This window comes from Argopecten irradians, chromosome 3 (genome assembly GCF_041381155.1).
Source record: "Argopecten irradians isolate NY chromosome 3, Ai_NY, whole genome shotgun sequence".
NCBI lineage: Eukaryota > Metazoa > Mollusca > Bivalvia > Pectinida > Pectinidae > Argopecten > Argopecten irradians.
In genome coordinates this window covers 52,779,207-52,793,038 of record NC_091136.1, presented here as the reverse complement: position 1 = coordinate 52,793,038, position 13,832 = coordinate 52,779,207, and the positions used below count along the sequence as shown (strand labels likewise).

General features: G+C 41.1%; 1 protein-coding gene across 1 annotated transcript; it reads left to right on the top strand.

The window, feature by feature from the left end:
- Positions 1-3,428: 3,428 nt before the first annotated feature.
- LOC138319017 (uncharacterized) lies at positions 3,429-9,814 on the top strand. Its single transcript, XM_069261894.1, has 2 exons — positions 3,429-3,568; positions 9,235-9,814. Exon 2 carries the CDS (start codon positions 9,239-9,241, stop codon positions 9,812-9,814), a length of 576 nt encoding a protein of 191 aa, XP_069117995.1. The 5' UTR covers positions 3,429-3,568; positions 9,235-9,238.
- Positions 9,815-13,832: the final 4,018 nt, after the last annotated feature.

Genomic DNA, 13,832 nt, shown 5'->3' with positions numbered 1-13,832 from the left:
AATAGTCCAGTAATTAATAATTAAATTGAAAATTTCAAAATTAAGATGAAATTGTAAATTCCATTTTTGAATGAAGTGGTTCCCCTCCTTTGAGAGTACACAGTGTGTATACCCTTTTGGCTTTTAGGAATAATACCTGAATAGGAACCTGAAATAACATGACAATCAATCAGGTATGTGTGTGTTGGGGGGTGGGGGTGGGGGGTGGCTAAAAGACAGAAGAATCATGAGGTTGGGAAGTTGTAACTTGAGTGGGGGGTTGAAATATAGAAGAAATAGCTACAGATAACTGGAAGTGGAAGGGTGCTTTATCATTGATCTGGTCATTGCATATTTGGGGTTTACATGGCTTTTTTTTGGTTATTTAGTCTCATTGATTTTGGAGTAACTTTGAATCCATATGGTACTGTATATCTTTCTTTTTTCCATGTGTAGCTATTTCTTCTGTATTTCACCCTCCGCCCAAGTCACAACTTCCCAATAGGTACCACTTTTTTGTTTAGAACTCAAATCAAAGACAGATGTACATAGTACTACATACTACATTTTAGTCTATGTGTTTGTAATCACTGTTACTACAGTATTAATACATAAATGGTCTATGTACAAGTTACACATAGACAATAAATGTGAAATTTGGTTCAGACAAAAAGATTTTTAACATTTCAGATAACTTGCTAGTTTTATGGTCTTATTTATATGTTGAGTCTACTCTCTTGTAAAGTAGAATTTAGACAATCCTAAGACAATGTTATCTATATTGCTATATGTGTAAAAAAAAATCCTTATATTTTAAAAGTAATTGAAAAGCTATCTCACAAGCCCTGACAAACAAATGGGCAGGCATATGGATGCAAGAATTATAATCACTGGATCTAGAGGACTAATATAAACAAATATTTCTACAAAGTTAAACAATGAAAAAGTATTGCATCATAATTTTATTTAATGATTACAGTTGAAAGGAACATTTTATAAATTAATACTGTTTAAATGTTCTGTTCATGATCTTCTAGGTCAATATTGGAAAAGTTTACTTTCAAGAGCACTCAAATCAACATTCTTCAGTCTTCATTTGATGCTAATTGTATGTATATGTATACATACACTTGTATACAGGTCCAAGGGATGAACTTTCTGTATTCATGTCACTATGCATGCATGGTGCCTGAAAAAAAGAACCAGCAATTTTTTATATCTGTTGAATATGACAAAAATTGAAATGATCAATTTCAAATATATATAAATGAATAAATGTAGGTTCATTCTACAGGTTTTTTTTTATTTTAGAGAAAACATTTTATAAGTTGTGAATGTGTCACTGATGCATTTGATAGAATCAAATATTGTTTCAAAAAAGATACAAAATTCATTATCTATAGTTCCAACAAAAATTCAGAATAATTATAAATGATACATGGCTGCAGTACATTTCAACTCTGTAAAGTTTGTCATATACACATGAACCAGGTACAGTTGTAATAAATATACAAACACTATTTATTATTATGACCAGAAATAATATTGTATGTGTCCTCCAAATATATCTAAAGAACAAGCTAAAAACCTACATGTACATATGTATATGTGTATATCAGAACATATACAATACAATTTTACCAATTAACCTACAATGTAAATCCTATATACAATGTATGTGTATAACACTACCAGAACATGTACAGAACAAAAACTTACAAATTAAAAATCTATAAATATATACATCAGAACTGTATGAATTGACCGGTAGCATACAGGGCATTCATTACCCCTAAAGAGGCCCCACTAAAGAACCGCTATTTACCCCAGGGTTACGTTTTACGCGATTGGGGAACAGGTATGAAACATGTGACCATATGTGACCACTCATTTATGAAAAAATACTGCTAGGGACTATTTACATAATGATCAAAATACGAAGACTCACTCACAATCAGCTGAGCAGGGAGTACCGGGTACGTAGTAGGCCTAGGTACGTACAGTAGCGGTCCGGAGCCGCGTGCTCGTTTGAACTGTTCTCTTCACTATAACAAGTTGTATTGCGTCGTAATGTGTACCGAGTCAGTTGTTGGGATTGTCGCTGCTCCATTGCCTTTCCTTTCGCATTTTAGGTGAGTCAGTTGGTTGTTTTGGCGGAAACATTTTGGTTCAAAACTACGGTAGCCATGTTTTGTTTACTACGGAGAGTGGTGGGTGTTGCGCATGCGTTAAGATTGAACTGCACTCTTAGCCGTCCGGGAGGACTTTTAGGATTCCCATAGATATTATTATTTTCTTCGCATGTACAGCGATTTTGACGGAAAGTTTTATTTTTCTAATTCATAAGAAATTATACCGGATATATTAATACCATTTTTACCGATTTTACAGTCACTTGCCCGACTATTCGCTTTAAAAACACTCAAAATTTAAAACGTTTTGTGCTATTGAAATAAAAGTCAAATTGCAAACTTGATAGCCATGCCATTAATATAATCCTTAATGCTGTAAGAATGACGTCATGAATAATTGACATCAGTGCTTGTTATGTGCCTGGTAGCTTGGCAAAATGTTGTTAAGAAAACATATTCATAAGGCCTAAGACGGGTTCGAAATGATCATATTAAATTGTCGCTTTGAGCAGTATGTGCCCTTCATTCAGATGTGGTAATACATTAAGGCAACTCCTGTTTTGTATGCATCTCTTTAGTTCCTATTTTCCATGTACCATGTATTATGTAAAACTATCCAAAGCTAACTGACAATTAAATGGAGTCAACACTCATACTTTTGGTATGATGTTTCGTGATTGAGTTAATAACAATGCATATGCTGGATCCTTTTCTTGTTCTGTGTTTTTTAGTCATGTACCCATATGTGTAAATAAACATCATCTGAATCACTCAGACGCTTTGTTGTTATGTGTATAGGAAGTAAGGGCACTGGCAGTCCATATAATTGACCACATACAGATACAGATAAGGTCCCTCACTTTCGTGTATATCTCCGTAACAGTCCGAGTACTGACGAGAACATAGACTCGTCCTATGACTAACTTGATTTACCCTGCATGACACAAATGAATTTGCCCATCACTATAAAACCACGAAGCAGCTTAAAACAAGTGTGTCAGAACCTTGACTCGAGGTAAGTACGGCATAGGTACAGTGTTCAGTGCTGAAACGCCTAACCAATATACCTAGTGTAGTGTTGGGAGCTGCGATGCCCTAACCATATACACAGTGCTGTACTGACCACTGCGAGACACACAACAGACACACAGCGTGTGTGTTACAGAGATAGGGCCACTAACGGCTAGTGGGTCCCAGTAGGGGAGCTAGAGTGTAGCCTTAGGTTCCCTATGACTCTAGTGTATTAGGAGTAAGGGCCGTATTTCATTGATAAGCACTAGCTCGCTGCACCGTTGACGGACTAGCGGGGCAGGGGGTTTGGGTATTGGTCACGGTGACTAATGACCCTTAAGGGCTAGTTAACTGGTGTATTATCAGCATCAGGGACGAGCTACATGTAGTATACAACGGACCGTGATACTGGACAGCTCGCGTAATCCCTGGAGAACCAAGACTAGGTTCGTTTATGTTTCCTTTTGTTATATTGTAGTTTATTGTAAATAGTCTATAGATTCTAAAAGGTTTTGGTCATTCCTCATTGCTTTCGTTTATTTGTTTATTTCGGAGGAGTACCTAATAGGCCTCGTTCTGTATTGCTTATTAATAGGTATACATGTGTAGTAGTGTTTATATTTCTACATGCCTATATAATTCCATTGGTTAGGCAGATATTAGTTAGAAGGTTTTGTTCTATATTGCATTCTCATTGTTTAGCGTGTATGTATTTCTCAAATACCTATATAATCCCATTGGTAAGGTAGATTTAGATAGAAGCTTTATTATTTTGCATGTTTTAGGGGTTTATCCCAACATATGTATATATTGCACTAGTTTGCTATCGTTTACTGCTAATATCTTTGTTTAAATACAGAGACATACTCACGACTCTTGTGAGAATAGTGTTGCACGTTACAAATTTTGGTGGCAGCGGTGGGATATATATATTAGCATTACAACGATAGTACAAGTAGTTTTGTTGATTTGTTATATTGTGTGCATGCAGTAGTAAAGGTGTTCTAAATAGCTCTTGTCGAAAATATTTTGAAATGGCATTAAGGGATTTAGAAACATCAGTTAAGGACGAGCTGGACGAAATAACATTCAAAATAAACCAGTTAGGGGTGGAGCGGGATGCATTAGAACAAACAGTAAAAATGCACTCAACTCCAGCTATAAATAAAAACATTGGAACTATGGGAATGACTGTAGATTCGGGATTGGGTACAAGATTGACAACTACCGATGACTTAGATCGGAGTGCTAGGCCAAAATTTCCCATGGGTACAATGTCACAGCCCCTGACAAATGACTATTTAGGAGACGACCAAAGAAATTTGTTGCCTCCTCGTATTGATCACAGATTACCATTTAGAGGGGACAGTTTGAAAGCGAATGAAGTTGGTTCCTCTCAGAGACGGACTGTGTTTAATGATCCACCATTATATCCAATATCAGACTGTTCGCCTGTCCTTCCTAGTCGTATGAGAAATACTGAGGATCACAGTAGAAAACCTCAAGTACATCCAGCCAAGTTTGATGGATCGGGTTCTTGGGTAGATTACAGGGCACATTTTGAGGCTTGTGCAAGTCTCAACAAGTGGACCATGGAAGAAAAAGGTCTAAATCTTGCTGTAACTCTGCGAGGTCAAGCGCAGGGTGTTCTGGGTAATCTAAAGGGATCCATGGGCCAGAACTATAACTTGTTGGTGCAAGCATTGGAGGAGAGGTTCGCCCCACCAAATCAGACTGAGCTTTACAGAACTCAGTTAAAGGAACGCAGGCAAAAGGCATCAGAATCCCTGCCGGAACTAGCTCAAGATATAAGAAGGCTAACGAACATGGCTTATGCCACAGTACCTATCGATGTCAGAGAGACGCTAGCCAAAGAACGATTCTTGGATGCACTTGTTGATTCTGATTTAAGGATAAGGATTAAACAAGCCAGACCTGGTGACTTGAACGATACGGTAAGACATGCCGTTGAACTTGAGGCCTACCTTAATTCGGAAAAGAAGCTGAAAGATGGATACTTCAGGGAGGTCACAACATCAAATGACCAGGCGGATCAAGGTTTATCTGAGGTAAAGACTTTGCTTGCCTCGATGCAACAGTCTGTTCAACAACTTACCAAAGAAATTGGCATTATGAAGAAGAGAACTAATGCAAACAGTCAGCCATGGCAAAAACAAAACAACCAGAAATGTTCTGGCAATGACAATACATCACCGAGACAGCCTCAGCCAAATGTGAGGGCATGTTTCAACTGTGGCGCTATTGATCATCTCATCAAGGATTGTCCAACGAGACCGAAAGACAATCAAAGTAAGAAAAAGAATCCAAGTTCAAAACAAACTGTCAATTTGAACAGTATTCATAAAGAGTCAGGAATGTTTATGCATGTTGCTTCAAATGGATATTTGCTGAAGTTGCTTGTAGACACAGGAGCGACAGTGAGTTTACTTTCAGTTGACATATATGATAAGCAAAATGTTGACATTAGACCAGAATTGAGTCCAATACAGTGTGACATCCTGTCTGCATGCGGGACACCCATGACTGTTAGGGGTAAAGGCAAGTTCCGTTTCAGTGTTGGAGATTTGACGTTTTCCACAGAAATGGTGGTTGCAAAGCTAGGGGATATAGACGGAGTGATAGGACTCGACTTCCTTAAAGAACATGGCTGCGTTGTAGATGTGGCCAAATGTTCAATACAGATAGGTGGAGACCAACATCAAATGAGCTTAGAAGGGACACCTGGCTGCTACAGGGTCAGTGTTGCCGAAACTCTTGTTGTACCTCCAAAGAGTGAAACAATACTTCGCTGTAACCTCAATGTGCCAAATGGGAGTATAACTCCTTGTGGTTTAGGCATTGTTGAAGCGACCGAGTCCTTTCTGAAGTCAGATAGGGGCATTTTGGGTAAAACTTTAGTAGAGGGGAATAGAAGCATACCTGTTCGCTTCATGAATCCGTCGTTTGAACCACAAACCCTATACGCCGGCACCACAGTTGGACAGTTTAGCAAAGTCACCAATGTCTCCAATACAAAGGCTTTTAAGTCACATTCTGCGGCAAATCTGCCAGCACACATACAGGATCTGTATGAAAGAAGCAAATTTAATTTATCTGTAGAGCAAGCAAATACGGTGCATGAATTGCTGATTCAATATTCAGATCTATTTGCCGAGTCAGACAGAGATTTAGGGAAGACTGACCTAGTCAAACACAGGATTGACACGGGTAATGCGAAACCAGTAAAACAGCCATTGAGACGGATACCTGCGCACTTGGTATCCGAGTTAGACAGACATCTAGATGATATGCTTCAACGAGAGGTCATACAGCCATCATCTAGCCCGTGGTCCTCAGGCGTGGTGTTGGTTAGGAAGAAGGACGGATCAACAAGGTTTTGTGTCGACTATCGACGCCTGAATTCGTTAACTATTAAAGACGCCTACCCTCTCCCACGAATTGATGAATCCTTGGACCATCTGAATGGATCTAAGTGGTTCTCCACGCTCGATCTATGCTCAGGGTATTGGCAGATAGAAATGGACGAATGCGACCGTGAGAAAACGGCATTCAATACCAGAAAAGGCTTGTTTGAGTTTCGGCTCATGCCTTTTGGTCTATGCAATGCACCTGCTACGTTTGAGCGTGTTATGGAGACCGTACTAGCTGGACTTCACTGGGAGACCTGTCTTATCTATCTAGATGATATAATAGTAATGGGAAAGACTTTTGAGGAGATGGTTACCAATCTGTCACAGGTCTTTGATAAATTGCTTGGGGCAGGATTAAAACTGAAAGCCAAGAAATGTTCCCTGTTTGCTAAACAAGTAGAGTTTCTTGGACACGTCATCTCTGAGGATGGTTGTGCTACCGATCCAAAGAAAATACAAGCGGTACAGGATTGGTTAGTGCCAAGGAATGCCACCGATGTACGATCATTCCTAGGTATCTGTGGGTACTACCGTAGATTTATAAAATCCTTCGCGGCAATAGCCAAGCCTCTGCATCGGTTGACAGAGAAGGGCAGACCTTTTCTATGGAGCAAAGAATGTCAAGAGGCCTTCGAGTATCTCAAGGACAGGCTAATCAACGCGCCAATACTAGCTCATCCAGATTTCAAAGAAACATTCATCTTAGACACTGACGCCAGCAATTATGCGATCGGTGCTGTGCTGTCTCAAAGGCAAGGTGGTGTAGAAAAGCCAATAGCATTCGCCAGCAGAACATTAACAAAGGGTGAAAAGTCTTACTGTGTAACCAGAAAGGAGTTGCTAGCAGTTGTGTACTTCACTAAGTATTTCAGAAATTATTTGTACGGGAAAAAGTTTCTCTTGAGAACTGACCACAGCTCTCTTAGATGGCTAACCACTATGAAGGAGCCAGAGGGACAATTAGCACGGTGGTTAGAAGTATTAACCACGTATGAGATGGAGATACAGCACAGGCCAGGGCGATTGCATAGTAATGCTGACGCGCTAAGTAGGCTTCCTTGTAAACATGGACATGACCATCCCAGCTGTCAAAAGGGCGAGGCCTTCGTTCACAAGATTCAAAGTGTTGACCCAATTGAGGGAAGTAAACCTTCATTGTCCCTCTCTGAGCTACAACAACAGGACCAGGACTTATCTGACGTCCTTAGCTGGGTCAAACAAGGAGAGCAGCCATCTAAAACACACATAAGTTCTTGTAGTTCATTCGCAAAAGCAATATTTGCTCAATGGAATAGCCTTTTGGAACAGGACGAAGTGCTATACAGAAAATGGACCGATCGTGCGACAAATGAAGTTAAAATGCAAGCCATAGTGCCACTAGGGGAGCGAAGGAATGTACTATTCCAAACCCACGATAGTAAATCCTCAGGTCACCTAGGTGTTACCAAAACTCTTGCCAAGATCCGCAATAGTTACTATTGGCCTGGGATGCAAGCCGACGTCAGGATATATGTGGCCGGCTGTGATCATTGTTGTAGGAGGAAGAACCCACCAAGAACTAAACGGGCACCTATGCAACTGGTATACGCTGGTTATCCTATGGAACGCATTGCCACTGACATATTAGGTGAACTTCCAGTCACGGAAAATGGGAACAAATACATATTGGTTGTGTCTGATTATTATACAAAATGGACGGAAGCCTTTCCCATGCCAAACATGGAGGCAGTGACTGTAGCTAAGATCATCGTGGAGGAGGTCATAGCAAGATTTGGTGTTCCGACCGCTATTCACTCCGACCAAGGTCGTCAGTTTGAGAGTAAGCTCTTTCAGGAAATGTGCAAGCTGTTGCACATAAATAAAACACGCACCACACCTTACCATCCCCAGTCGGATGGCATGGTCGAGCGGTTTAATCGAACTCTTACCACCATGCTTAGTGCTTATGTTGATGAGAACCATCGTGACTGGGACGAACACCTTCCTTATGTCTTGATGGCATATCGCAGTGCTGAACATGATACCACTGGCTGTTCTCCAAACAGGTTGATGCTTGGTAGAGAAGTATGTACACCTCTAGATCTGATGTACGAAATGCCTAGTGCTATCAAGACATTACCTACAAACAAGTGGGTATGGGTTCTCCAAGAAAGACTGGAGAAAGCCCATAGTCTGGTGAGAAATAACAGCAAACATGCTATGAGTAGACAAAAACGGTATCATGACAGAAACATCAATATTGAAACGTTTGAGTCTGGCGACTCAGCGTATGTTTATTTTCCGAGACGACAGGTAGGTCAGTCTCCAAAACTAAGTAGTTACTGGAAGGGACCTTACCGTGTAGTAGAAAAATGTGGCAGTGTAACATATTGGGTCGAGTGTGGTCAAAATGGGACCCCACAACTGATACATGTAGATCGTATGCGGAAGCAACGCAGTCAGAAACTTGCTTTTGAGGATGGAAGTGAGGCTGTTCAACACGAATCATTTGTGTCTGACGAGGAATCGGTTACAGGAAACACATTTGACAGTGACAGTGACGACTCGTATATCCAAGGGGAGGGAAGAAACCGTCCAAAAAGAGCTATTAAGAAACCCAAATGGTTAGAAGATTACGAATAGGACAATAAAATATATCGATAATACATCATTTATGGAAGTTATGTATTTGTATGTTTCAGAAAGATGGCGAATACGAAGATCACCGCCCGAAAGAAATTCAGCTGTCCATTATGTCCTTTCGAATCATATTTGGCACCTGTGCTAGGAAAGCACATATTAAACTGTAAAAAAGGAAACGAGAAACTACCAAAGCCATTTGCATGTGACAAATGCTCCTTCAAAACGACGAAGTCGGTTTACTTAAGCCGCCACAAAAGAAAGAACCACACGACGGGCCCAGCCACTCATAACAACGACATCAGTGACTGGGAAAAAGATCCCGGCGAATTAATCAGCGAGGACCTCACGATGACAGACAGTGAAAGCACAGAGGAGCAGGTAGCGGGGCCGAGTCTGCACATCAAACAAAAACTTGCTGAAAGCTGCAGTGCAATCGTGGCATTAGACCCCACTGTCCGCAAACCTACGCATCCGGCGAAGGTATGGGCACCTAAACCCGTGCCCAGTTCTTCCAAAGAGTTTAAATCTGTGGAGGTTCAGACTGAGAGCACTGTACGCCGTGTCGTGAAGACGATTACTAAATATCGTGACGGCGACAAAGATGTTAAGATCATTGAAACGCTGCACTATGATGTGTAGTGACCGAGTGACAGGAAGTTAAATAAGTGTAAATATATACAGATATCCATGTATTTTGTTAGCTTAGTTCGAATTAGTATGTAGAGTTAGCATAATCTTTTATGATTAGTTAAAGGTAAAATCAAGTTTTGTTTAAAGAAGTTGTTTCAGTACATATATAGATAGTACAAACATAAAGATAGTATCGTGAAATATGCAGGGACGCATATAAACGGAGGCGTGGGTAATGTAATGTTTTAGTCATGTACCCATATGTGTAAATAAACATCATCTGAATCACTCAGACGCTTTGTTGTTATGTGTATAGGAAGTAAGGGCACTGGCAGTCCATATAATTGACCACATACAGATAAGGTCCCTCACTTTCGTGTATCTCCGTAACAGTCCGAGTACTGACGAGAACATAGACTCGTCCTATGACTAACTTGATTTACCCTGCATGACACAAATGAATTTGCCCATCACTATAAAACCACGAAGCAGCTTAAAACAAGTGGTCAGAACCCTGACTCGAGGTAAGTACGGCATAGGTACAGTGTTCAGTGCTGAAACGCCTAACCAATATACCTAGTGTAGTGTTGGGAGCTGCGATGCCCTAACCATATACACAGTGCTGTACTGACCACTGCGAGACACACAACAGACACACAGCGTGTGTGTTACAGAGATAGGGCCACTAACGGCTAGTGGGGGAGCTAGAGTGTAGCCTTAGGTTCCCTATGACTCTAGTGTATTAGGAGTAAGGGCCGTATTTCATTGATAAGCACTAGCTCGCTGCACCGTTGACGGACTAGCGGGGCAGGGGGTTTGGGTATTGGTCACGGTGACTAATGACCCTTAAGGGCTAGTTAACTGGTGTATTATCAGCATCAGGGACGAGCTACATGTAGTATACAACGGACCGTGATACTGGACAGCTCGCGTAATCCCTGGAGAACCAAGACTAGGTTCGTTTATGTTTCCTTTTGTTATATTGTAGTTTATTGTAAATAGTCTATAGATTCTAAAAGGTTTTGGTCATTCCTCATTGCTTTCGTTTATTTGTTTATTTCGGAGGAGTACCTAATAGGCCTCGTTCTGTATTGCTTATTAATAGGTATACATGTGTAGTAGTGTTTATATTTCTACATGCCTATATAATTCCATTGGTTAGGCAGATATTAGTTAGGAAGGTTTTTTGTTCTATATTGCATTCTCATTGTTTAGCGTGTATGTATTTCTCAAATACCTATAAATCCATTGGTAAGGTAGATTTAGATAGAAGCTTTATTATTTTGCATGTTTTCAAACAAGTGGACCATGGAAGAAAAAGGTCTAAATCTTGCTGTAACTCTGCGAGGTCAAGCGCAGGGTGTTCTGGGTAATCTAAAGGGATCCATGGGCCAGAACTATAACTTGTTGGTGCAAGCATTGGAGGAGAGGTTCGCCCCACCAAATCAGACTGAGCTTTACAGAACTCAGTTAAAGGAACGCAGGCAAAAGGCATCAGAATCCCTGCCGGAACTAGCTCAAGATATAAGAAGGCTAACGAACATGGCTTATGCCACAGTACCTATCGATGTCAGAGAGACGCTAGCCAAAAGAACGATTCTTGGATGCACTTGTTGATTCTGATTTAAGGATAAGGATTAAACAAGCCAGACCTGGTGACTTGAACGATACGGTAAGACATGCCGTTGAACTTGAGGCCTACCTTAATTCGGAAAAGAAGCTGAAAGATGGATACTTCAGGGAGGTCACAACATCAAATGACCAGGCGGATCAAGGTTTATCTGAGGTAAAGACTTTGCTTGCCTCGATGCAACAGTCTGTTCAACAACTTACCAAAGAAATTGGCATTATGAAGAAGAGAACTAATGCAAACAGTCAGCCATGGCAAAACAAAACAACCAGAAATTTTCTGGCAATGACAATACATCATCGAGACAGCCTCAGCCAAATGTGAGGGCATGTTTCAACTGTGGCGCTATTGATCATCTCATCAAGGATTGTCCAACGAGACCGAAAGACAATCAAAGTAAGAAAAAGAATCCAAGTTCAAAACAAACTGTCAATTTGAACAGTATTCATAAAGAGTCAGGAATGTTTATGCATGTTGCTTCAAATGGATATTTGCTGAAGTTGCTTGTAGACACAGGAGCGACAGTGAGTTTACTTTCAGTTGACATATATGATAAAGCAAAATGTTGACATTAGACCAGAATTGAGTCCAATACAGTGTGACATCTGTCTGTACTGCATGCGGGACACCCATGACTGTTAGGGGTAAAGGCAAGTTCCGTTTCAGTGTTGGAGATTTGACGTTTTCCACAGAAATGGTGGTTGCAAAGCTAGGGGATATAGACGGAGTGATAGGACTCGACTTCCTTAAAGAACATGGCTGCGTTGTAGATGTGGCCAAATGTTCAATACAGATAGGTGGGAGACCAACATCAAATGAGCTTAGAAGGGACACCTGGCTGGCTGCTACAGGGTCAGTGTTGCCGAAACTCTTGTTGTACCTCCAAAGAGTGAAAACAATACTTCGCTGTAACCTCAATGTGCCAAATGGGAGTATAACTCCTTGTGGTTTAGGCATTGTTGAAGCGACCCGAGTCCTTTCTGAAGTCAGATAGGGGCATTTTGGGTAAAACTTTAGTAGAGGGGAATAGAAGCATACCTGTTCGCTTCATGAATCCGTCGTTTGAACCACAAACCCTATACGCCGCGGCACCACAGTTGGACAGTTTAGCAAAGTCACCAATGTCTCCAATACAAAGGCTTTTAAGTCACATTCTGCGGCAAATCTGCCAGCACACATACAGGATCTGTATGAAAGAAGCAAATTTAATTTATCTGTAGAGCAAAGCAAATAATACGGTGCATGAATTGCTGATTTTCAATATTCAGATCTATTTGCCGAGTCAGACAGAGATTTAGGGAAGGACTGACCTAAGTCAAACACAGGATTGACACGGGTAATGCGAAACCAGTAAAACAGCACATTGAGACGGATACCTGCGCACTTGGTATCCGAGTTAGACAGACATCTAGATGATATGCTTCAAACGAGAGGTCATACAGCCATCATCTAGCCCGTGGTCCTCAGGCGTGGTGTTGGTTAGGAAGAAGGACGGATCAACAAGGTTTTGTGTCGACTATCGACGCCTGAATTCGTTTAACTATTAAAGACGCCTACCCTCTCCCACGAATTGATGAATCCTTGGACCATCTGAATGGATCTAAGTGGTTCTCCACGCTCGATCTATGCTCAGGGTATTGGCAGATAGAAATGGACGAATGCGACCGTGAGGAAAACGGCATTCCAATACCAGAAAAGGCTTGTTTGAGTTTCGGCTCATGCCTTTTGGTCTATGCAATGCACTGCTACGTTTGAGCGTGTTATGGAGACCGTACTAGCTGGACTTCACTGGGAGAGACCTGGTCTTATCTATCTAGATGATATAATAGTAATGGGCGAAATACGCAACCCCTTTGAGGAGATGGTGACCAATATCTGTCAACAGGTCTTTGATAAATTGCTAGTGGGGCAGGATATAAAACTGAAAGCCAAAGAAATGTTGCTGTGTTTGCTAAACAAAGTAGAGTTTCTTGGGACACTCATCTGTTGAAGGATTGGTTGTGCTAATCTCGATCCAAAAGAAATACAGCGGTAATGGATTGGTTTAGTGCCAAGGTATGCCACCGATGTAACGAATCATTGTGCTGGTATCTGTGGGTAATACGTAGATTTAAGTAAAAAATCCTTCGCGGCCAATAGCCAAGCCTCTGCATCGGGGTTGACAGAGAAGGGCAGACTCCTTTTCTTATAGGCACACGCAGAACGAATTGTTGCTAAGGGAGGCCTTCGGGTATCTCAAGGACCAGGCTAAATCAACGCTGCCAATACCGTAGTCATTCCCGTGTTTCAAGAGAACATTCCATCTTTGACACTAGCACGCAGCCTTTATGCGATCGAGTGCCTGTGCTGTTCAAAGGGCAAGGTGGTGTGCTAGAAAAGCCAATAGCATTCGCCAGC